This window comes from Polistes canadensis, unplaced genomic scaffold (genome assembly GCF_001313835.1).
Source record: "Polistes canadensis isolate GaletaPanama2010 unplaced genomic scaffold, ASM131383v1 scaffold_112, whole genome shotgun sequence".
NCBI classification, from domain to species: Eukaryota; Metazoa; Arthropoda; class Insecta; order Hymenoptera; family Vespidae; genus Polistes; species Polistes canadensis.
Window position 1 is genome coordinate 118,237 of NW_014569659.1, and position 27,284 is coordinate 145,520.

General features: G+C 35.1%; 1 protein-coding gene across 2 annotated transcripts in view; it reads left to right on the forward strand.

Annotated features, from left to right (window-relative positions):
• Positions 1 to 24,825, forward strand: part of LOC106787730 (protein Shroom-like) — a 109,379-nt gene extending 84,554 nt beyond the window's left edge. For both annotated transcript variants that reach the window (XM_014750346.1, XM_014750347.1), the window contains exons 8-13: positions 13,975 to 14,599; positions 14,765 to 15,926; positions 16,723 to 16,870; positions 20,184 to 20,439; positions 21,071 to 21,337; positions 21,548 to 24,825. In XM_014750346.1, coding sequence (XP_014605832.1) covers positions 13,975 to 14,599; positions 14,765 to 15,926; positions 16,723 to 16,870; positions 20,184 to 20,439; positions 21,071 to 21,337; positions 21,548 to 21,799 — 2,710 coding nt within the window. In that variant the 3' untranslated portion in view covers positions 21,800 to 24,825. The remainder of the gene's footprint in view (positions 1 to 13,974; positions 14,600 to 14,764; positions 15,927 to 16,722; positions 16,871 to 20,183; positions 20,440 to 21,070; positions 21,338 to 21,547) is intronic.
• Positions 24,826 to 27,284: the final 2,459 nt, after the last annotated feature.

The window sequence follows — 27,284 nt, forward strand, 5'->3', positions numbered from 1 at the left end:
ATAAACAAGTAAATTTGGAATTCGAGCGCGAAATAATTCGAGCTAATAAAATGACTCTTTTCTAAATTTCCTTATAAAAATAGACAAAGTAACGTCCGTTCGGCTTTCGAAGGAAGCGAAAACGATTGAAAAAGTATAAAACACGAACGATGCGTATTTCCGTGCGATAAAGACGTTCGACGATTTACGGCAGGACGAGTCCGTCGTCCTATGACTTTCCGCTTGATTTATGGTGCCCCTTTCAAAGGGGTTTTCCTGAGCTACGAAAGAAAAAGAGATGGTCGATTCGGTGGCGAGATCGATCATGCCAGAAAACTCGACGTTTCGAATTCCCTTCCGTAGAGAGAAAGCAAGTCTCGCGAATGAAAACATCGGGTGATGATACTAATTATAAGTTCGCTTAGTATATTTTCAATATCTTTGAATATTTTTTAATTAGGTAGAGGAAAGTTTTCAAAATATTCTACAACTTATATTTTCATGCAGATTAGTATTAGAAATTGACGTTTCAAACACCTGTTACGTGTCTGACTTTATTGAGAACGAGGTGGGAATAGTTAAATATACAATTATTAAATATTCAATAGCACTTAAATTATTATAAGATATTCATTTTTCATTACATGTAATTCATTTTATTGATTTATATCGTTTAATGTTACGTTAAGCATAAGAAAAATAATAGTTCTGATTCCGCATGAGCAGAGTAGCAAGATGAGAGAAGCTTATTATTAGAAAAATCGATCGAGCATTGAGTTCTGAGAAATCGAGCATTGGCTCCGACTGCATCTCCGGCTGCATCGAAGACTGGTATCAGTAGACTACTGCAGTTGTCCTCTCGGTTTCTTTCCCTCTTTGCCATTAGCGAGGAATGTCAGAAGAAGAATCATTTACCGCGTCGTAATTGCTACAGCGAAATAGAGTTCTTAGACGAGGTGGAATTAGTCGAGGTCGAGTCCGTAGAGATGAAATTTCTACGATGGGAAGATGATCAAACTTTGTATTTTTGTTCATTCGTTTGTTCGTTGAAAGAGACAAAACGATTTGAATTTTCTTGAATCTTCTTCAAGTCTGTCTAAATAATTTGAATGTCACGTTGGTGCATCCTCGGTCAGTTTGCAGAAGCTTAGTTCCAGGTAGTATCTCGAGCATAAGGTCGAATGTTCTTTTAAGGTGGCAAAGCGAAGCGTTCTTTTAAGGCGTTAAGCAGCATGCCCTTTCGGATTACAACCGTTAACTATGTCGGATTCTTTTTCCTTCGGTTGATGCTCGCTTCGACTCCTTTATATCCGCTTCGCCGGCTCCATTGCTTACCTTAAAAATCCATCTTTTCCGTTATCCTTTGTCTTTCGAAACAACTTCGAAAGAACCGCCTAGTTCTCATAATCCTATCGCCTTTTTACATGTCGCGCCATTACATTTCTTCTTTCTTTTCATCTTCCTTCATTTATTACCATTATTTCAGCACGGTAGCTCTACCTTTCCTATCATCTTATTGTTAGTATTTTATTTATTATCGTAGAAGTATTTTTTCCTCTTGTTAAAACAGATCTGTCCGTTTTAGCGAAGCAAATTCCAAATTAAAGAGAACGCGCAATAAGATTAAGACTAAATAATCGTAATACTCCGAAGAGATGATTTTTTATCTTTAATGCCGTTTCATTTCTCTTTGCGAAAGCACAGTTATAGAATCTTCGTTAATTGATTTTTTAAGCAAGATAATCATTAATAAAGAAACTAGTCTGAATCTAATTTCTAGGAAATAGATTAACGATTTCTGCTATGTAATCGCAAGCGATTCCCACGATTGGTACACCGATTCGCAATTACTCTTCGTCATCGTCAATTCGTTTAAACGTTGATTACTCAAACGAGAACAATATTTTCATTAAAGGATGTTCACTTTGTTAAAAAGAAGTAAGATATTGTAAATACAATGCTAGATCGTTTATTATGACATTAATCTTTGTGTAATCGTATTAGAAAGTATCATACTTTCATTTTTTCAGGACGAGTTCTTGCATTCTCCCTGTCTCTTCCTTTGCGAATTATTCCAATTCGCTTGCTTATCTTTATTCAAATGTCCATGTGAAAAATTAGCCTCTCGTCTAAAAAAAGAACAAGATCGTGCCCGTTCTGTTCGGTAAACATTCACTTTATGTTTGATCTATAGGTATAGTTGAAACTACGTAGCTTGAAATCGATGCAACGATCGAGATCTCGACATCTGTCGTCACAGCTGTGTCGAACCGTTTGCCAAACGTTTTCCATTCCTACCAACAGAATTACCTGCAAATACAATGTCGTGTGTTATCCTTCATTTCACGATTGATATTCTTATCTCTTTGTCAATAATTATACTTTATTTCGTTTTTAATCGACCGAAATTAATTTTTTTCTCATTCTTTGATACAAAAATAGCTACGCCTTTTTTTATTTTCAGCTGGACGCTAACTTTTCTACAGAAAAAAATGTAATTTAATTTAATTAAATGAAATTTTGTTCCTAACGTTAGATGTGTGTGTGTGTGTGTTTTTTTTATATACAATTCTTACGACCGTATTCGTTCTCTTTTTTACGTTGAAGTATATCTATAGAAAGGTAAAACATACAACTCGTTATAGTCCGAGTCATGGTGAGCGCGAATTGCGAGAAAAGTAAAACTGGAACGACGAGTGTTAAAAGCGGAGAATGCAAGGTATGCGAATGTAACGCTAATGTAAGTCTTGAGACTCATCTATGCTCCGATTTCGAAATACCGAGATTTACAATCCTCGAGCTTGTGCTGCTGCATTCTGTCCTTCGTGATTGATCGTGACATAATCCCTGGAATATCACTCGAGACCATCAAGAGTATCATAACGGTAAATATCTTTTTTATTTGTACATTTTAATCGGATATAAATCGAGTTGTATTAATAACTCGAAGAAGAAGTCTCGAAGAACTTTGTAACGCGAGTAACGGATTATCCAGTTTACATCTCTGAAACTCGACAAACGCTTTTGGTATGGCACGGCCCACGCGAAAGTGCTCGACTAGCCTCGATTCAGATTTAAAAATTCCTATTTTTTTTAGAGAGGGAGATGCGTTCGAACGATCGAAACAACGAATTCAGGTAGCACCTTCTTCGGGTTCTCCTTTCAATAGCCCATTCTTTTCTCGACACTGACGTCCGTAATCTCCTTTCTCCGGTCTTTAAACCCAACGAGAGGATTCCTAGAATCTTGATCTTCGATCTTTACCTGCTCGGACGATTCTGATTCACATTCGAAAACTTTATTTCATTATTCCAATCTCAAAACTTTCTCACAATTTATACTTCAAAATAGTTTGTTTGAACAAATGATATAGTACAAGAACAGCGATTGTGATTGATTGAACATGATATAATAGAAAAGAAGAAGTGCGTGGGCGACTTCGTCGAACTCACCTCGAGCCTGCACAATAACAATAAGTTCATTAGCAATAAGTTTATTGTTCAAAAGCTCTCAAAAAGTCGATTGCCTTCTCGGACATCGAGTTTCTCTTTCGTGTTCTAGAAGGGAAGAAAAATAGGGACAATTTTTACGATTGTCCTTGATATTGAAGGCCGCAATAAAAAGTGCTGGTCCTGTTTAATTTTCTATATAATTTCATCGATTTTTCTCAGCGATTGCTACCGAGTTTAATTAAATCCCTAAATCTTATTTATTCCTATATTCGAGCAAACATCGAACACCGGTCGAATATGTCGTAAAAAGAAGAAATTTATCCCGGATGTGCATAATTAATAGCTAGTGAAAGGGAACGAAATAATGATTATCTTTAACGTTTCTCCTCGAAGATAATTTAAGTATTTACGTAAGCGCGATCGATGAGATCCATGTTTATGGATTCAACGTGTTCCCACTGTCGCCCGTATAATTCCTTGTCCTTCAAACGATTCATTCGCATTCTTAACTTATCTGTTCCCATAAAATTCCATAAAACAATTTGTCGTACGAGTTCGAGCGATATCATCAACGCGATATGAGTCATTCTTTTATACGGGCTTAAGGCTCTTCGTGTTATACGAATGGTCACAAAATATGTGTCATGTAAAATTAAATCTATATAGTCTGATCAAGAATACATTGATCACAAAAATAGCTACGGTTTTTGTCACTTTCAGTTGGACGCTAACTTTTCCTTTTTTCTCCTTTTGCACTTATTTATTGTTTAAATCATACAAGATTTTTCATTGAACTGTAAGAATCGTTATTATTATTGAATCAATTGAATATTTAAAGAAATGAATAGCTGGTTATTATTTCCGAGGACGTTGCAAAGAATGAATAATAAACTGAGAGAATGAGCGTGGGTGCATTGTTGTTGCATTTGTGTTTGGAGGTCAGCTAGAATATTGGTATTAGTGTTAATATAAGAAAAAAGAAAAAAAAAATAGAAAAAAAGAATCTTCTCCCCGATTTTTGGAAAGTAGAGGAGGTCGAAAATTGTTAAGTGTGTTAATCCCGGATCGTACGAAGGATGCGCAATCCTATTGATCGCGCGTCCTTGTCAGGGAAGAGACTAATGTAAGAAGAAAAAGGAAAGAACGTTTTGTTGGGTTTGCTCGCGGCCATCAACTAGTATCGCATTGCTGATTGGTGGTAGTGCATTGGTCGTATGATTCACTCGGGTCGAGACCTCGCATCCGACCGGTTGTTGTTCGAGCAAACGATAACGGTTCGAGACTCGATTAATACGTAATCCCTTAATTGGCAAACGACACGTGAACGCACTCTTTTCTTTTCCTCGCGTCAACTTTGAATTCGCGGAAGCGTAAACATCACTGATGACGATGATCGTTCCCTCTTCCCACGGACAATATTTCACGGATAGGAAAGTAAGAAAACAAAAAATTCGTGGAGAATTTATAAGTATCCTATAAGAGTAGGCTTTTCAAATCGACGTTAATGCCCACTCATAACAGTCGTTCTTCATTATATTATATGTGAGACACAAGACTAGTATTGTCTTGCTTTCATTTATAAGATCGATCAACTTGACCTAAATATTGGATGGTGTAAATAGGAGCTCGCTTTTGAAATAATTACTCTTCTCTTTCTATCTCGCATCAAAGAAACATGATCGTTGGGCGAAGATATAAAGTTATGTAAAGTTCTTTTATGATTTTCCTTCCTACCTCGTTTCGTCACGCTGCATTTCACGGTATAACGGTAGTAAAGATCGCGATAATCGGATAAATCGAGCGTATTTTATAACCATTTCTATGTTAATTCGACTAAAAGAGAATGCTCTATATACTAGCAGTTATCTTCCGACTCATTTTATCTCCATTTTATCTGTTTATTTGACTTCTAGATCTCTTTATCGCGTCACTTAATCTTTAATTATACACGATAGACTAATAATTCTAAATGACTATTTTCCTAAGCATTTAGAAACAAATTCGTTGTTTGTATATAAATATTGTGTATACCTACTGTTCAAATATTTTAGTATTTTAATGTATTCTTAGATTTTTATATAGAATTAATTTTATTGTATGTCGGTGATTGATAAGACAAAACGGTGAAATAAACGGTATTAGACAATTACGAATGAGCAAAGATAGATATATGAACTACGATCTCGTGTCAGTATACATACTACGATACGTACCAGTATAACAGCTAGCTGTCCGATAACAAAGAATAAGCAGCACATAGCGATGCGGGTGCTTCCGATAACTCGATAAGCACGCTCTTCTCTTCCCACGCCATAAATGTTTTGTTTCAAACACTTTTCCCCTTGTATTCGAGAATAATTTCAATACTAATTAATAATAATGAATAAAAGGAAAACAAATACAACGAATGGTTGCTTTGAAAAAAATGAATTTATGGATAAAAGTTGGGAAATTGTGTTACCTATAAATAAATTCGAATAGAAGATCATTTCACCGAAAGAGACATTTCCGACAAGAGTGGCAATCTCGAGAAAAACGAAATACGTGTCGTGGATGTCACGAAATGAGAAACGTCGTGCGAGATAGTCGATCTACGAGCAAAACGAGAGATTCCAGAACAAAACGTGACGTTTCGTTTACTTTCGTGATAAATCCGCTCGGCTTAATCGCACGGTTCATCTGTGAGTTGTCCAAAAACTCTTGAAATTGCATGGTAACCATGTCGAGAATTATATTAGGCAACCCTAAACATTCTATCCAAAGTAGACTTTTTCATTATTTGTTTTTTTTTTTTAGCAGTTATCATAATTTGCAAAATGAATCCAAGAAATCTTGGCCCATTAGATCATTCTATAATCCATTGAAACTAGAGAAAATCTTCTAAGAGATGATTCGAGAGTGAAAATAATTAAAAACACACAGATTGCAGATTAGATTTTGATGTAATTTCTCGAGGAGATGTCCTCGATTCCAGCGAACTTTCATCGTCGTTCCATTCGTATATGTACATATATAAATCATGTATATTTGACTTGTACTCTCTATCGTAAGGTTTCGCGTACGATGTAACGTTAATTAGTATCGACGATTATAGAGCGAACATGCATGATCTCGAGGACGATTCATTTAGGTACCTTTTTCCCTCGGGTCAATTCACGAGGAAAGTTTTCGTCCCCAACTCGGCGAGTCCTAGTTTTCCATTGGGTACTAAATACGAGTGCTCGAGGAATCGAGAGCTCGACCCGAATTTCATTCCTGGACGGAACGTGCTCCGGTATAATACATCCGTCCTTCCTACAAAGTACTTATGTTGACTTTTTAATGACTGTTGTCACAAAAATGTATTACGCTCGAGAATTGACATAAGCTAATTTTACTTGTCTTTGATATATCATTTTTTAACTTTAAGATGCTAAAATATTGATTATAAAATAAATGTCATTTTAATAACACGAAATAAAAGAAACTTTCTATACTGAAAAACTTCCTTACTGAAAACATTGTAAGATTGATTACTTCAACTGATTCCGGTATAGTATTTCATCGGAATCTTAAACTTTTTACTCAACGCTAAAGGATAGCAAACAATGAAGCTTTTCTTTTAAGTCATCGTAAATCTTCCTATTTACTTATATACACTTATAATTTCGCGATCATAAAAGCAGATAATTCAGTTGGTATTACGCGCGCTAACGAAACGTAATTACGTTCCACCAACTCTTGCCGACGAATCCTACGATCCACACGCGATTTCTACGAATTTTATGCTCGTGACTCCTGATTCCTGAAGAGATCGATCTTTCGTTTATTCAATTCAATTTGTCATCTTTCGCAAAATCACGTTCTTACGTCATTAAAAATTCATGCGAATGCCTGAGCTGTTATCCGATTTTTGTCCTCTTTGGAAACATTGCTGGCGTTACTTAAATCTTGACGTTTAAAATATTAAACGTCAAGATTTACAAATTTATAAATTTGTAAGCACACATAAAGCTTCAGTATTAATTCTTTTCATAGTAATACATAAAATACTGCTTTAGTTTTCACACCAATCATGAATATTTCTCACACTTTAGTATTATACACAAGATCCGATAACTGTATTGTGAGCTTTTTCAACCTCGAATGAGAAAAAAGGCTATCAAGCTGCCCGCAAAAATGGTCTCCACAAAGTGCACTTTCCATGCGCAACGGAACCGACCGAAACCGCTAAGATCGACCAAGAGAAACGCAAAAAACAAAATTGATTTTAGTTGCGAACATCTTCCTTCACGCCATCTTTTTACCTCGATAAAAGACATTATATCTGAAAGCTTCCGTCATTATGTAGGAAGTATAAAAATACTCGTTTGCTTTTCTTTTTTGTGATCGTAACAACGATCCATTTGATGGCACAGATGATTCGGCCGAGGCCGTGAAACGCTTTTCGAAATCGCAAGTGAACCAAGGCCACCTACTTTTAAAATACTCCTCGGACAACGCCAAGTTTCACTCGAACACCAAACGTGTTTTTACGCAAAACATGTTTACGTATGTTCAGCGACGAACACATATTTAAAAATACATATATGCATTATTTGTTTATATACATGCGTGCTCATATACTTACATACAGGCCGTCGCAGAAGTTCCTATGCCAAAGTGAATAATTATTTATTTTTTAAGTATTTACAAAAGTTTTCTGCTTTTCTTTTGTAAGTTTAAAATATGCAGCAAATGTTTATATTTTATCCTATTATAAAAATATTATTAATAAAATATATTAGGACGGGGTCTTAATTCTCAGTTTGTTAAAAATGCAACTTTTGCGACGCCCTGATTTCTTAATGGACTTTTAATGGAAATGAACGATGAACTTCCGTATCATTAATAAGCCTTCAATCCTTTGTCGTCAAATTCTTTAGATGTCCTCGAAATTAAAAAATGATTTTATCATTTAAACGATCCATGCTACTACAATTTAACTTCAGAAAGCACTTTACGATTTGACAAACCGGATGAAAGAAACATCGAGCCCCGAATTCGGTACTTTTCACTTTCAGTCTCTACTTATTTTAATGAGTTCAAATCCGACTTTGTCCTCTTAATTGTCCTTTCGTGTCTTTTCATTGAATAGATTTCACTTAGAGAGGACCACGTAGTTTTTTTGACCACTTTTATAAGCACTGTTGTCTTTCAATTTTCGTATTCGCTCGACGCATATTTTTGTATGTTTTAATAAGGGTACTTAAAGATGAAGAAATATTTTTAGAATTAAAACAAGGACTAATTCTTGCGTTTGATGTTATTTTTCAAGCTCATAATGAAATCAAGAATGCGTAAATATTGTTACTTCGCAAATTGAAACGAATTGCAATAACTTAATGAAAATAATTTGGCTTTAGACGTATATTAAAAGACATAACTTGCAACATAATTAACATTTGCGCAATTATATTTCTCCATGCTAATTCATATTCATCTAATAAATTTCATATCCGGGGAATAGAATGAAACATTGATTCGACTTGTAGATCGTAGTAAACTCTATCGACATAAGTATGTTTCTCTCTTGTCATTTCAAATCAAACGAATATAACTCTTATCCGATCATCAATCACTGAATACAACGGGATCTTTATGCGACGCGAAGTTTCCTTCTGTCTGGATTTTGCTAGAAAGAAATTAATATTCGTCGCTAGCAGAGTAAAAGACTACTTCCTTTTCAAAGATGAATATCGAAAAGAAAAAGTGAACGTTCGTGTAACCGGTATCCTCTTCGGTCTTCTACTTCTTCTTAAATCATATCTACAAGAAGATAGGATTGTCGAACTCGATCGGAGTTAATTACCAAGGTGTCGTAATGACCGATCGTCTTTCTCGGTTTACCGATGTCCACCCATCGTAGGTCTGTCTGTCCTAATGAGAGTACTCGATACCAACGTCCAGACGTATCGATGTACCTACCTAAACGTGTTGTCGGTTCAACCAAGAGAACCTACAAAAAGAATCTAAGAAAGAGAAAGATATTTATCTATTCTTGTAATCGAAGTCTAATGGACGTACATACAGGGTGACCGGATAACACAATTTTAATTAGCTCCAATTACATTCTTTATGTACCATAAACAATGAAGCCTTTGAACGGTTATAACTATTCGGTAAAACATTTTTCAACATTAAATCGTTTAAGCTATCTTGCCTACTTGATCTTATTAACAGGTGATATAAAGAGTTAATTTATGACCGCTTAGTACACCCTGTATACGAGTAGATGATACTCTGTATTCGTTGATCTTTATGGCTCCGATCTATTCGCAACCGCTTAATTTTCCTTCCTTCCAGATCTATCTCTCTTTGAAATCGTTTGAACTCTAATTCATTTGGTAATTACTTCGTTATTGTAATTATCTTATTACACGAACCGTAGGCGTAACGTTTCGAGACTCTTCAAGATCCAAATCTTTCTCTTTCTAAGTATCCAATAGTATACTTTCGAATGCAAGATAAATCGAATTTATCAGATTAACCTAACGTTCTAGGCGTCTATTTAAGAGTATCTAGATATCGCGATATTAATATATTTTTCCTAATAAAATGATATCCACTCATTAGAGAGAAATATCATCGAAGTTAGTTTGATTTAGTTTCGAGTCTGACAATTACTTCAAAGTTCCCTCGAAAGCCATAATTCTTATCGATCGGTTGTGACGAACTTTATTAAACTGAAAAAATGATAAATTATTCTTTCGACAGGTATTTACCTTTCGTAGCAAACTAATGCATAAGCACAATTTGCTAAGAACAAAATTCCTTGCTCAGCCAAATTATTTTTCGTTTACCTTTGCAAAGCATTTTTTCGCGCGGACAGCCAGTATAATATTAACATTGAAAGAATTTAGTGAAAAAAAGGTGGGTCTTATCGGGCTCGCAAGCACTCGTGTACTAATGTTTTTGATACAGAACGAAAGATTAAAATACGTGTCCTCCAAAAGTAAAAGAAAGAGAGAGAAACGCACTAACACAAACGTACATACACGTATAGCTGTTATCGATTTCTCCGGTCTGATTGTAATAATATCGATAAGCACCTGACAGTTATCCGGTATATAAAAGTTTTCGGTATACGATAGACTCGAAAGAACACACTATAATATGAATTCAGCGATATGCTCATCGATTATGATGATGTATTTGAAACATGCTTTTGCTACCGGTCGGAGGAATGGAGCAATGTTCAATTTACCCATAAATTATACCAATCGTTCTCCCACTCTTTCGTTTATGCATATTTCATATTTTTTTTATATTATTTTTCGATCGAATGAAACGATAATCCTCATGTGAACAGAAATTTCAATTAAATTTATGTTTAATGTTCTCTCTCGTTAAGATTCGATCATACACTCGTGTTAATCGTAAATGAAGTTCAAAAGAAAAATAAAACAAACGAAAGAGAGAAAATTTTATGCTTTTCTCTTTTTCTTTTTATGACATACTTTTTAAAATATTAGAATGTCGATCGTGTCTCGTGAAGATTATTATATCGAGTATATACATTAAAACAGGAAACGCTCCTGTGTGGTCTCTTATGGTTGATATTTTTTACCTTTAACCACCATTCCATTACATAATTCTATGTACTTATTAAATTATAGATATACACCAGTGTCGTGCATACTCCCATTGCATAACAATGAAGTTTATTACATAAAGTATTCTTTAGAGAGATTATTATCGTGAACATTAGGTTCACTTTCTTCCCGTTCCATGTAATTCTCCTTCCTTTCCGAACGTTCATTTTTATCATTACATCAAACTTGAATATTGAAGAAATGTTATCGTCAATTAATTATATCAAATGTCTTCTTATTTTCTATTGTAAGAAATGAAAAATGAATTTTTTTCTATAAATGTGAAAACTTCCACGAAGATGGACTTGGGGATCTTCGTTCACTTTTATCGAAAGATTATAAATTTCAAGCGATAAGTATTTATTATCTTTGTTATCTGCAAATTAATCTTACGAAGTTTACCATAAATTTCCTTTATACACCTAGTATACTAAATTGGGGTAAAGTTTCGCAGAAGTTATTGCGCAAGGAAATGAATAAGACTTTATCGTCGTAGCATCTGAAAAATTTATTGTTACTTACTTTCGGAGCCGTTAGTAGAATATCGGACCATATATACCCGGTGACGCGTTATTTTGTCTTTTTTCGTTATCCAGTTTACCGGTAATTGACGGAATCATCGAAGAACGATATCACGGTCTCTCAAAGGCTACGCGTGTTCCGACGTGTCTTGAATAGATTTTCTCTGGAGCACGTGTAACAACGGTTCTTCCAGTTTGCCGATAAGAAAAGGAATATATCTACGTATGTATGCGTGTACTCATGTAAACATGCATGCATGCATGTATACGTATGTAGTTAAATGTTGCAAAGAAGGTAGAACCACCGCCCGACACGATTTCACGTCTCGACCTCTTCGCGTGATTAGAATCCGGACGCGAATTTTACTTTCGTCCTTCCTTCCTAAGAAACTTTCTTGAACATTCAACGAATCAATGGGAAAGAGAGAAGAAGGATTGTAAGAACATTAAAGTCTCGTACGCGTATATGGAAGAATACTTTCGTACATCGAAAGAGTACGAAAGTGGAACGTATCGTTACGGGGGACGGAACGGGACAGCTGATTGAAAATAAAAGAAAAAATAATAATAGACGAGATCGTTAAAGAAGTCAGCTTTTATAAAAAGAGAAGTTATTAAGAGGAACGAAAGTAGCTGTCCGTGACGAATGATAATTACGACAGATTATACGTTCGATCATTCTTTATTATCAGTTAAAAATGAATCCATTAGTTTTAGTGGATGTTTGTTGAATAGGACAGAAAAAAGGATTGGAAAAAGAAGGATATAGTCGGAGAAAAATAGCAGAACTATTCGAGTATCTGTTGTTTTAATAAATTGAGAAATAATCTCAAACGACTTAAACCACCCCTAAATGGAAAGTTGAATTCTCGAAGCCCTCGCATTGAGACTCACGTACCATCGGATAAGTTATTATATCTAAAAAGGAAATTAATAGCAAATGCTAAATCATTAAAACGTCAAGTTAGATCGAAAAAATAATTGAATATGTTTTTTTGTTTTACTCCTTCTTATCTCATCTTATCAAACGAACAGAAATAATAAATCTTGGAGAGGATACGTGCATAGCAAGTATTCGTTTCGCCTGGACGATTACACTGAAAGAAGGTTTGCTTTTAAGAAGCGGACGTTGCTTGCAAGCGTAGAAATTTTACACGGCTTCTTGATCTCGTTCATATGCACGATGGATGATCGTCCTGCATTCCTTATGCAAACGTACAAAAAATATAACGTTTAATTCCAGCAGCAACGATCCGGTCCTGCTGCATTTACAATTTATCAGTTTACTTTTATTGCTAAACGCCTAATCAAAATATTATACTTTCCTAAGTAATAATGGTTTTTATATTTAAAGCAGTGTCTGTTTCCAATCTTCTTCCAATTATTCTAGCAATTTATGAATCTTCCAAAATATCGGTGTTAACAAGATCGTATAGAGCCTTTGTTCGTGATTTCTAAACTTTTTCAGTTCACAGCGCATTAAATGAAAGAGATAAATATATCTACCTGTTAAAATAAATAAACATTAATACAGTATCAACTTAGTCCCATCTCCCCCCTACACATTATGCATTTTATTACTATAAATGTTATTATGGTCTGTGCGTGTACTACAGAAAGTTTCATGTCCCGTTTCGGAAGACGGAAAAGCATCTGTGGGAACGTCGAATAGAAGAACCTGACGAATTAAAATTCTAGCGGCAACGCTAGCCCATATCCGGTACCGATTAAACCTCCTTTTCATCTTAATACGGTTGTCGATGTTAAGACCCTGAAGTCTCTCACGGATTTATATTACCGGTTCGATCGACCATTAATCAATACGGTCAAACGATTAATCATCGAAGATTCATTTCTATTGTTGCACAAACTTCACATCAGACACAATGGTTTCCTTTTATTTTCGAATTCTCATCAGAGATTGCATTGTTTTCTTTCTGTTAATACCTCGAGAATTTTGTTAACATTCAATTATACCGTAGAAAATTAATGCACATGTAATCAGCATTTTCATTGAAATATTTCATTGCTAAAATTATATCTATCAAAATATACAATTATTATGTCAATGATAGTAATTTTTTGTTATCTGAATTTATAGTCAAAAGCAATTGAAAATGTATTTATTTAAATGCTCACAGTAAACGCGTGTTTCTGGATTACGTGAACGAACATAGGAATTGTGTTTTAGGAACGAAAATCTTATTCTCAGAGCACGTCGCTGCATTCCGGATTACAGAAGAAATCAAAGGCAACAGCCGCTTACTAAAAACGTGATTGGACAGTTAATATTAAAAGATCCATTAAAATAAGTGATCAGAATTTTTCGATAAGTCAAATAAAACCGAAAGACATTCGAATCTGCAAGGAAAATCTTAACTAATCGGATTTTTTCGTTTCTTTTTTCAGAAGCCAATCAAAGGCTTCTTACTTGGCGTACAGAAGAGAACGTGGAGCCCCTGATAGTGAAGGCAGTTACAAGAGAACAATGTCTCCTACTTCTCGTCTAGAAGATTGGCCACCTCCGAGGGACCACGATGATCCTGTTTTATTGCGTGTCACGCCGCACCATCAGTTACAGCACCATCATCACCATCATCATAATAGTCATCAACAGCAGCAGCAGCAGCAACAACAACAACAACAACAACAGCAATCGCACGAACTTACCAAATCTCATAGCGTCGATGCTCTTCATCATCGATTGGAGGAAACTACAGTTCAACACCAACACTCCGTTGAATCGATCGGAAAATTATCTCATGAACTAAATAAGAAACTTCAAATTGCTGACGCTAGAACGCGTAACAGTGAGAACAACAACAATGACAATCTAGAAGATCGACATCATCATCATCGTCATTACCATCATTATCAAGAAAAAAGATATCAAGAAAAGAGGCACGATTACGAGCAACGAAGAGAACGATTGTCTCCGCAAAGCGTCGAGGTTCTCAATGATAGGAACAGACAATTGGAACGGGAACGTCGAAAATTAGCTGCCAGTTGCGAACCCTTGTCAGAAAACAAAGAGGTAAGTTATTATTCATTTTATTGATTTTTCTGAAAAGTTCGTGCAATTGTCTAGAAACATATGAAGAGTTTTTCTCGTTTCGATATGATTACTTAATAATTACCAATACTGTATTTCTGAAAGTTAAACATTATGAAAGAATGTGCATTTATTTTGTTTACTTAGAAACAGCTTTGTAATGCGGACAATGGTAGTCAAGCAAGTGTCGGTGAAGATCTCTTCCGCGAAAGAAGTGCAACGATCGAGATGACCTCGCAAAATATTGAGCTACTGAACCGTAGGAATGAGAAACGATCATCAAGTGGAGGAAGTACGTCAACCGGTACGGTGTGCTCGTACACGGTAAGCACAACAACCTCCTCGACGACAACTACGATTACAAGCATGACCGGTAATTGCTGGTCGAGAGGACAGGAAAATGTCTTAGCCCAGAAGGCTGTAGAATCGATGTCTCATCATGACAAACCGCCACCACCGAGCAGTTCACCACCAAGATCACCAGAAAGAGAAAGCTTGAGAGGAGCAGTCCCACGAAGATCCGGAAGCTGCTCGAGCTCCTCCTCTTCCTGTAGATCAAATGATACCACATCGTCTCCTCGAATCATGACCTATCAGACTCCAACTAAGAGTACACCAAATTCCCCAACGAGAGAAGAAATCACCAATGATCAAAGGAAAGTATCGAGTCCAACTCAAACGGACAGCACAGTTTCTTGGAACGGATCCAATTCTTCTGGTCAACAATCGAATCAGCGTTCGTGCCAAACGAAAGAGTCGGAGAATCCTAAAACAGAAAGGACAGAGAGATCGTCCAGTAGTTTGAAGTCGAGATCGACGGGAAGTAGATTCTCTTCGAATTCTTCTTCATTATCTTCTTCGTCATCTTCATCTTCATCATCATCATCGTCGTCGTCGTCGTCATCGTCGTCGTCGTCGTCGTCGTCGTCGTCGTCGTCGCCGTCTTCTTCGATCTCAAGTGTATCCAAATCCTCAGCATCTTCCTCGCCAAGGAATTCACCTGTTGACGAACAGGATAAAAAATCATTCTCAACGACTATTTCACCTTGCGTCTCTCCTCAACCCGGTATCGAAGGCTTGACTTTGGTACAACGTACCGAAGTCGTACTCAGAGTTAACGCGGCTACCAGTGACGCGGCATCACAGACCGATCTCATGGAACAAACCGCAGAACAGAATGTTGTCAAACAGGAGGAACCTCTTATACCGGAACCTAGAAAAAAATTACCGGAGGAGATCGAGTGCGAAGAACTCAGCAGAGATCTTGCCAGTCAACTCAATCCAAACGACAAATTGGTCCCTATTCTAGGTAAACATTATTTCCAGATATTATTCATTTATTCTTAATCATTTAAATCTTGCGAAGTTAAGCCGATTATTCTATGGGGTGGACTCGTAATATCCTTTGTTCAGCCTCGTTGCATATAATCCACTTATGCGTATAGTTTTACATTTATCGCGAAGAGTTTTTAACTTCTTTTATTATATTTACATCATTTTCTTACAGATTTTTTAATTACGTCAAGCAATCATTTTTGAAATGGAAAACTTTCTTTTTTTTAGGACAAGCATATTTGTTTTTTTTTATAAGTAACATCAAAATCACAGTAATCTGTGCATCATACTCTATAATAAATTATTTTGAGCGTAGGAAGTTTTCTGCATAACTTGACCTAATTGATTAATCCTCATACACGTGTACTACGCGTTGGAGCAAGAAAGAGAAGAGAAATAGAATTAAAGGGGGGAATCGGAGGAGGTTTAAATGACGTGTAGTATTAGTATAGCACCAGAGCGACGACCCTTTATTTTAATAAGCGTTAAACGAATCAACGACCCCGGTCGCGTTATTCAATTACACGCCATTGCTCTTTCTTGCTTTGTCTCTTTCCCCCCTCTAACTCTTTCTAATTCGTGATAGTAATAGATGCAACAGTCCCTGAGGTATTACGGCTTCTATGCGGTACGCACGCGGAAACTCCTGAAGCGTGAAACACCGAACGAACAAAGGGAGCAAGCGCGCGAACAAAGACCTTCTTCTTTCTTTTCCTCTTTGACGAACTGACTTTGCGCTCGACTCAACATTTTTTTTCTATCCTTATCAGTTCCAGTACCGGAGCACAAGAAACCCACCGACTACGTTTCCGGTCTCTTTAGGGTGGAAGCGACCTTGCAATCAAGACCAAGGCAGAGACTCTCCCTCGAGGAGTCGATGGCCTCCTTTGTCGTCAATCAAGATGACGATGAGAAAAAGTAAGTTTTTATTATTATTTTTATTCGATTTTGATTTTTATTTATTTGGAATTAATTCAAATACAATTAGGTGTGTGTGTGTGTGGTTCTGGGATATGTTTGAATTATAAATTATTAATCAACAACGATTCTGTGTAATATACAATCGATAATCAAATTTATAAAAAGATTTTCTTCAAAAATGATTGCTTTCCGCAATTAACGGTAGATAATTTATGCGCATCGTGATCTGAGCACTAGATCCTATGTACTCTATTGGTGGAATTTACCTTTTACACCAGTAATAAAGATTTGGGATTAGTTTTTTATCTCACCGCTCTCACTTCCCAGGATTTTTGTTACCACCAATAGTCCCTTCGAAAAATAACTCGACCGGTTATACGCATACATATATCTAAATACACCTACATACGTACACACATACATGCATATATATCAAGGAGTGCGTTAATTAGTTCCAACTAACTGAATGCTATTATACAGTTGAACCGATTGCTATGGTTAGATTGTGTATTTTAGAAGCATAGATTTTCACTCGGATTAAAGAATGATTTCGTGCTAGTTTTAAGCTCACAATCTTGAAAGACCATTCGGACGTAATTAATCACCGTAAACGGTGATCACGATATAAATTCTATGGACGATTCGTTGTTCTTCGCTCTTTTGGATCGGTGCCAAGGATGGAAATTTTCTCCGTTCACGATATCCCGCTGTGAGGAAGCTAAAGATATGAAATAAGAAGATAAAGAAAAGGATAAATAAAAATAAAATGAAGTAAAAGAAAGATGATCTCGGCACGTGCTCGGCTGAATATCGCGTGCTGCTGTCTCCTCCTGCATGTGCCAAGCGAGCGTTCACATAATGATTCTTTATTATACCGACGAGTGACGTTTACGTAGGCGTAGACACACCAGGATTCCACCCATGTATCATTAATGGAGATACATTAATGCTCGGAATTTAATTGTCTTTTTTTCGAGCCCGATCGTTTCCAACGGCACACTCCATGATCGATCGCTAGCGTCGATTTCATATTCTATTTCAGATACGATTTCAGATACGATTTCAGATACGATTTCTCTTCATTTCCATGAGAATTTTATCCTTTCTATTTTCTTTCCAACGTTCTCCCCATAAGCATGAAATTTCATTCTTTTGATTGGATAGTTAAGTCAACACTTTTCGGTTGTGATAACTTCCAACTCTCCAATGGGAACTGCACTAAATAGTTCAAACTATAATTATTCTGGCACCAAGCTAATGTTTATATGTCGTATTCAGTAGTCTTGTTTATGAATAAATTCTATTGCATATACACGTTTAAAGTCAATTAATCTACATTTAATGATTTTAACAATTCCTCAAATACTCCAAGTTCTTCTTTATCGTATCGGAAGATAGATAAAGAAGAACTAGGTTTTAGAACGAAATGTTTTATACATGCATTTTATTGAAAATCATTCTAAGAGCACATTAAATACAAATTTTATTTTCAATAGAATGCAGATATAAAACATTTCATTCTAAACCCGCTTATAAATAGCCAGTATTAAAAAAGCTGTCAGTAAACTGACGTAATCCTAACGTAATCCTACAACACAACTTGATTAAATAACAAATTATAATTTGATACTGACACGTATTTACGCATACCAATTATAAATAAAAGAATCATATACACTGATTAATTATTGTATTAAAAGTACGAAAACAAATAATTAAAACTATATATTTTTTATTACAATTTTTTTTTATAAAATCCCCAAAAATTAGATTTCTTGAATGTACTTTAGAAAAAGAGCATTTTGAGCACGAAATGCATAAAAAAAAAAGTGGTCTCTTCTTTTTTAAGATTTAATATTTTCTATCTCTTTTCTATCCTTATTTCTCTGTCTCTCTCGATTGTTCGAGGACAATACTTCCACCGGCATGCTTAAGGAGAAAGTACTACGAGCATAAGATAGTTGCGTAAGCGACCATAAATGATATTGTCAGGCAACAACTACTAGCTGGTTGTTGTCTAGATATCATATTATTTGCCAGTCTTGAATGAATAGTTGGTAGCATCGTTGCAACCCATCGTAGTGCTTATCGTATCCGTGCCAAGTTCGATAACCGTACGGAAAAATGGAAAAGAAACGATCGGAGAAGTACCGGCTTGTATAATAACTTGAAAATTAACCTTAACATATTACTGACTAATTACTATACTTCTGTTTGCACATGACTAATACTTAATAAATTCATCACGTATAAAATTATGTAAACATTTTAATATTGTTTTCTATAGTGTCTGCTTATCACCAAAATTATTTTAGTTAGAATATCAATTGCTATTGATTATTGTTTGCGATAATTCAATTTGATACCATGCATTTTTCCTAAGTTAAATAATTTTTAAGCATTTTTAATTGGACGATTATATTAGATTTAATAATACGATGACTCGCGATATTTCCAAATGTTAAAACGCTAAGTTACTTTCACGTTAGTACAATAAGTAATGCTTTAGAAGTGATAATAAAATATTCACTGTGCTAACTCTGATACTTAGGAATTCTCTTCCGCTTCTCATTAATTAATACCGATCACGAAACGTAGGAAGGAGACGTAATCTACCACTACTCCATCGATGTGGCATCTACTGCAATTTGTCATCGATGGAAAAGGCACCCGTTCTTACCGTTAACAAGATACAAACGCCTTTTTTTCTTCTAACACTTTCTCCTCTTTTATAGATTCATGCGAATGAAAAGCAAACAACATGTATTTATACACGTAACCATAGCGTATGCGTTTATATACGTGTGCGCGCGTGTAATTGATAACAGATGCGTTTAGAATAGAACTTTGATTTTACTTAAACTGATTTTTCATATTTTTTCTTTAAATAAGCAAAAAATGTTACGTCTTTATTTCGCTTTCGCATGAATTCATAGTTTATTGTTAGTATAGAGAAAAATATATGTATATACATTTGTGACTTCAAAGGATACTCGCTCCTTGTACGTCTTCCGATGATTTCATCAAAGCTCGGAAATGTTTTTTCTCTTCTTTATCTAACAGCAAAGATTGACTTCGTCGATCGCTGATTCATGCGTCTTCATCGTGTACATAATCGCGATTAGTTATTCTTCATATCGATTACTCAGCCTAGAATTTTTATACTTTTAAAACTAGTCTCGAAATAATCGAGAATTCTGATAATGAAAAATAAATATTGACTTTGATTAGACAGAAAAACTGAATTTAACAAGCATTTGCACGAGAACACAAAGTTGAAGATTTACGTAATTATTTTGTTATTTTTCAGACACGAAAGTATACCTTCTGTTCCTGTCACCCCATCGTCATCTGATCCAAGCAGTCCGCTTTCATCCACTTCGGCGTATTTCACAACGTCCGAAGGTAAAGCGAGGTTTCTGACGAGATATTCTCGAGAAATAAGTGTCGAGGATTCAACAAGATCGGAAGATACGACAACGACGACGACGACGACAACAACGACGACGACGACGACGACAACGGCAGTCGTTACAGCAGATAATTCGGATCTCAGAAAGAAGAAGGTAATTAAGAGAGTTTTATTGGAAAAATAAAACGTTCATTTCTCTAACTGTCCGTGAAACTTCGCTTAACGAGACAGACGCGAATCATTCTAACTTTCATCCGTATTTCTATCCTACATACACATATATATCTATATATACAGTACCAAACAAAAGTATTGAAAGGCTGAAATTCTGCAAGAATTGTAGAATTATTGAAAACATTATTAAATAAACACATTTTTGTATAAACTTCATTTTTCAAGTCTAAAGTTTATGTATTAGGTTGTCTCATAAATTCTTTTTGTTGGAAACTGTATATATAATATATATAAGAATATATGTATATTTCGACTATATGTAGACTCGGCAATTTCTCGTTTTAAACGTTACGAATATAAGAACAGAGACGGTAGCGGAGAGACGGTAGCGGAGAGACGGTAGCGGAGAGACGGTAGCAGAGACGGTAGCAACGACAATAGGGGAAAGTTTATGGGTCGCCCACGTTCAGCTCATTAGATTTATCTCGATCCAAGATCGATTCGTCTTCCGCAAAAGCGGAGGAGACTCGGCCCGCTTTCTCAAAATTCTCCTCGTTTCACTGAACTAACGAAGAAATCGGTGGGGCCGGGATGATTCGTTTGCTTTTCAGGAAGAACTCATGATGCGATTGGATAAGAAACTAGTGGTCCTAAGGGCTGAACAAGAGGCTGTTAAAGAAGAAGGTGAAGTTAACGATGCCCTTGGTGCAAGAGTGGCTATGCGTATTTCCGCAGAAGCTCGACCAGCTGAAGCTTCCAAATATCGACTTCACGTAGAGGAAGTTGGCAAGATTACTAGCCTCCTTCTTAGTCTTAGTGGAAGATTGGCTCGTGCTGAAAACGCCCTTTATGGTATGCCGGCCGATCACGCGGAGAGAGTGAGTATTTCCCCTATCAAATGGAACTACATTTTTCTTTCTTCATTTTCTATACCGTTAGCAAAGTTCTACAAAATACCGTATGCTAGTTTTCATTTGATTTACTTCTTTATAATCAACGTAGTTGATTACGCGGTAATTTATTTTGAAAAAATATTCAGATGTTTTCAAATGAAAATAAAATATACTAATATTATTTTTCGATCATAGAAAATACTGGAAGGCAAACGAGACAAGCTGATAGACCAATTGGAAGAAGCAAAGGTACTGAAAACCAACATCGATAGGCGTAGCATCAACGTATCAGCAATTCTAGCGAAATATCTAAACGACGATGAATTCATCGATTACCAACATTTCATCAATATGAAAGCGAAGCTGATAATGGATACTCGAGAGATTCAAGACAAAGTGAAGCTCGGAGAAGAACAATTGGCTGCATTGAAGGAAGCTATCGACTAAATAACGATAATGAACTTTCATGGAGAACGTGTGGGGAATTTTAAATAATAAATGTTAAGTAAGATATTCGTAAGGAACGGTCGTAATTTTAACAAAATCCTTACACGATAATACTCGGATATTTCTTGAAAATGTTAAGTAAAAAAGACTTCTCATTCATCGTCTTTACGATGCTGAATAATCGATGTCTGAATTTAAAAAGCAAGAAAATGTGAATAAATAAGCTAACGTCAATCATATTTATAACCAAAAAATATATCTGTATTCGATCAAAGAAATACAATAATAATGTTTTTTCAAGTTTTAGGAATTTATTCTTTTTGATAAAGATAATAATTTAGAATAGTACACAATCGTACTTGCAAAATTATTCGAAATTTATAATTAAAAATAATTTTAGGTAACCAAGTAAGCTCGTACCGTTTTAAATACTAGACATATAGTTGAAAAAAGGGCACGAACTTTCTGGAATCCGAAATAAATGATTTTGCAGTTTGTAAAATTATTGACATTTTGAAGAAATAAAATAACATTGCATGTATTTCACATATTCTGTGCACATTTGGGTTCAGACAAAAAGAATGATCCTCGAGAGCCAAGTACCTATGCTCAAGTGCCGCCTAGTCCTTTTTAAGATTACACGTCGAACTTCTCCCCGTGTGACCCCGATATAATCCGCACTAGAAATAATCTTTCTCTTTAACTTTATTAAACTATAAGTTTACTAGAGGGTAACATGAGGAAATAAAAAACGAGAAAAGTAAAAAAACAACAACTACTGTACGGGAAGCTTCTTCTTTCGATCTCGTCTCGAGGAGAAAGCGACATAGTAATCGCACGAAAGTGATACGAAAAAAAAAAAAGAAAAAAAGAAAATAAAGCAGAAGTGATAAGCATGATATGTAAATAAATTAAAACAAACGAACGAGTCGAAAATTGATTGCAAGCTCCGAAATGATTTAGATTATTTACAACGTACAGAAAATAATCTTTGATTATTTTTTGTTCGTCATTTCTTGAGAGAAAAATAAAATAGAACAAAATTGTATGAAAAGATTAAAGGCAATGCTTCGTTTGCACGAATACGCATCCGTACTAGAAGAAAATACAAAAATTATTATCGTATTAGCCTATTATTTACAAATTTGTGAATATTCACTTGTAAGAGAGAAAAAACGAAAGTATTTGTATTGTATTTATAAATTATTAAAAAAAGAAATGAAAATTGTTTTACGTATAAATTGAAATAAGTGTTGGATTGTTATAGGAGCAAAAAAATATGCCGTCTGAAAGATGGAACGAAATGCCACGCCACACCGCCATGTATTATTTCGGTGTAAAATTGAATTTGAAAACTCTTCGGATAGTCTGTTAGCGCTAAAAACGAGATAAGTGACTAAACTATATAATTAGAAATAAAAACCGAAGAAGAATGTAGATTTGTGGTCGCTGTCTGGTGTGAGCATTATTATTTTCGCGTAGGTTTTTTATGAAGAAGCGAGACATTTTGAATGAAAATAAAAATATATAAAAATTAAAATAAATAAATAAATATGCTATACCTGTGCTGCCTTCTTATATACGATATGTGATATAAGAATAAGGAGCGTACGCTTTGCGTAACGTCGCTAAAAAAACCGTTTTCAACGTTTCGACGTTGCATCTTTCCGCGATTATGCGATGTTGTAAATGTACATATATATATTATATAAATGTTTAGTAAATAAGTGCATACACACGATATACAATTAATCGTATTATCGAAGTCACTTACACGTGTTTATGCATACGCATTTACACATAATATGTACACCACGTACACGAACACATATACAGATAGAAGCCTATATAAAAAGTACTATTTTTTACACTTCATTTTAACCACGGGGTTCCACGCGGATCCCTATGACGCTTGTGATTTTACTTATTCTATAGTACCGAGGACCAAGGACTCTCGAAAATAAAAAATACATATTGTAATAATGCGTTGATACAAATACGCGAATAGATTTCGAGCCTCCATGGTGAAACGGTTATCGAGTAAAATTGTATCCCTAATTCGTTATTTGACATTTCCGTTTGATTAGATCTCAAATTACAATCCATTAATCTTCTCCGTTATCGATATCGTTTGGTCATCGTTCAAGTTTATCCGAAAACGGGGAGGAAAACTCTGTTGGGAAAAATGAAATTGTTAAAGCAAGGAATACCTCCGGTTTTTTGAGCTCGGTAATGAAATATTTACCGTAGACTCAAAGATCTCGCGATGGAATCCTATTTTTCATCGTCATATTTCTTTCTTCTTTTTATCTCCTACATTTATAGAAATATTTACCAAGCGATACGAAAATGCGATTATTTTCTTATTGTCAAAGACCGAGCAAAGGGCATACAATTTTCCGACATAATAGTCAGTTTCTGTTCCTTGTTTGTTTCTCGATAAATTTTTTTTAATGTCAACTTCATATTATTAGAATATTCTGCAGTATCTCGCCATTAATCGGAAGATAATAAAAAGTAAAATAAAAAAAAACGAATTAAAATAATGATAATTAATAGTTCGCATCGTCGATTTGTAGTAAAAGATTAAAAATATGGACGATGACGACGTAAGTTGCAGTAAGATACAAAATCTTTTTCTTCTTTATCCACATGAACGCCCCATGGTGCGGCGCAGTTATAAGAATTGTACATAACAAATTATCCGACAACATGGTGCTCTGGAAATCTATTTTTTACGAGAAGAAACGTTCCATTAATTAATTCCTAGATCTATATCGTCTTTAAGATCTTTAATATTAATTTTACATTTTCGCTCTGTAAATATTATTAAACATTATTCTCCTGCGTGATGCGAATATTCATATCCAGTTTATACGTMTWCAATATACTTGCGTTATACAACTGCAAGCGACTACGTTAGGACGTCGTTAAGTTGACAATATTATCGCATACGAATGTATTATGGAATGAATCATTACCTTTCTCAAATTCGCTTGAAATAAATAACATGTTGAAAATTATTATTTCCTGATTTATTTCTCATTTATTTTTTTTTTATCATTAAGTAAAAGTGTATTTTCGCTAAACTATATATTTATTATTACAAAACTAACTAGTTAAATAGTTCATCATTTCAAATAAAAAAACGATTTTATTCGATTGAATTCTTGCACAGCAATCAATGTTATCAACTAACTGTTAATATTTTCAAGATTAAAATAGATAGCTTCTATATCTAGAAATTTGATATCTTTATGTGTGAGAGAAATTTSTWYRAWTAAWWMAYWRMYRKWWWKAYAAGRTWCMYWKMCARMRTWYSWWMRRKWWAWRWKARKMWRKRRTWTAGTWKRAAACTYGWWRARRAKTKWYTTWCYSRYWMTRMRWTWAWYKYAKWRYSRGWAARWMAMTYYTYWWCRAGTTTYMWACTAWAYYMYWKMYTMWYWTWWMYYKWWSRWAYKYTGKMWRKGWAYCTTRTMWWWMYRKYWRTKWWTTAWTYRWASAAATTTCTCTCACACATAAAGATATCAAATTTCTAGATATAGAAGCTATCTATTTTAATCTTGAAAATATTAACAGTTAGTTGATAACATTGATTGCTGTGCAAGAATTCAATCGAATAAAATCGTTTTTTTATTTGAAATGATGAACTATTTAACTAGTTAGTTTTGTAATAATAAATATATAGTTTAGCGAAAATACACTTTTACTTAATGATAAAAAAAAAATAAATGAGAAATAAATCAGGAAATAATAATTTTCAACATGTTATTTATTTCAAGCGAATTTGAGAAAGGTAATGATTCATTCCATAATACATTCGTATGCGATAATATTGTCAACTTAACGACGTCCTAACGTAGTCGCTTGCAGTTGTATAACGCAAGTATATTGAAGACGTATAAACTGGATATGAATATTCGCATCACGCAGGAGAATTGTCGTCAATTTCAATTGTAATTCAATTGTCAATAATAATCTCAGGTAATTAAAAAATATTTTCTAATGTAAATAATTTTTCTATATACTAACCGATTCTTCTAACAAATGATTTCCAAATAATATAATCGAAAGATTAAGATTAAGATATAATTGATACAATGAATTCCTTCGATGGGCTTTTTCAAAAGAAAATCGAGGACTACAATACTTGGTAAGAAGTAAGAATGTTTTGGAGCTATTGCAGAACTCCTAATGTTCATTGTTTATATTCCTTCGATCGAAGGAACCACATGTAGGACCTAGAAGGTAGCCTCGATCGATCTGGTCGAGCTTTAACCAAGCTAATTCGAGAACGTGTTCAGTGTCAACGACACGGGAACCATGTACACGTACGTTCACGTAAGATCCGCCCCTAAATGGTTCACCAATAACAGTAAAGACATACTTTGGCTATTGTCGCCCGTGGAAGACGTGCTATCTTGACTATAAATTCAGAGAAAGGGTAGAATACCGATTGTACCGATCAAAGCAACTACGAGGATTTCAGGAATGCGTTGTTCCTACTGACAACGTACATTACCAAACTGAACAACTCTAATTTTAATGTAATTTTACATGTTCATAAAATAGACCAGTTCTTCTCAACATTTATGCAGTGTGATCTTATTTATTTGTTTGTATAATTGTAGTATTGATCGAATATTTGTTATATACAAATTTTAAGATAATGAAAGAATTACGATAAACAAGAAAAAACATATGTTCTTATTTTCATCAATTTTTCAGATCTGTCAATTAATATTTATCCTTAAAACTATCATGCACAAATTATGTAAACGTAAATCTGAAAAGGAGAAAAACTATTAAATATCAGGATAAAATTGAATAACCAACTTTCATAAATATGTCGTCAGAGCTTAGTAAATAGGAACGTAGAAAGTCTAGTACGAACGTAGGTATGCCGCGAACCTTACTAGGTATATGCACTCGATGTACTGTGAAAGCTCTTGGCGGTCGTGGTCGTAGTCGTGGTCGTGGTCGTGGTCGTAGTCGTGGTCGTAGTCGTGGTCGTAGTCGTGGTCGTGCTACAGCATGGATTTAAAGCCAGAAAATTTATTGTTTCGCGAGGAGGCGGACAGAAGCGACGAAAGGGATGAAACGGGGGGTTGTACATGCTTTGGAGTATGCAAAATACAGAGAAAGAGACACAGATAGATAGATAGATAGGTAGATAGAAAGAGAGAGAGAGAGAGAGAGTGGGAAGGAGAGGGAAGAGAAAAGGGGAAGGTGCGATGTAGATAGAGAGAGAAAGACAAACGAATTCGAAAAGCTCTGGCAGACGACCGAAAACCAGTCGCCTAGGATCCTGTTTTCCCCCATCCAATCTGGCTCTGTTTCAGCAACTGCTTCGCTGAATCTTTCCAATTTCTCTCTCTCTCTTTCTCTTTTCATCTTTCTATCTGAATCTATCTCTATCTCAATGTCTCTCGTCATTAGGAATGAACGCCGTACGTAGTGTCACCGATCTTACGAGATCTGAAGA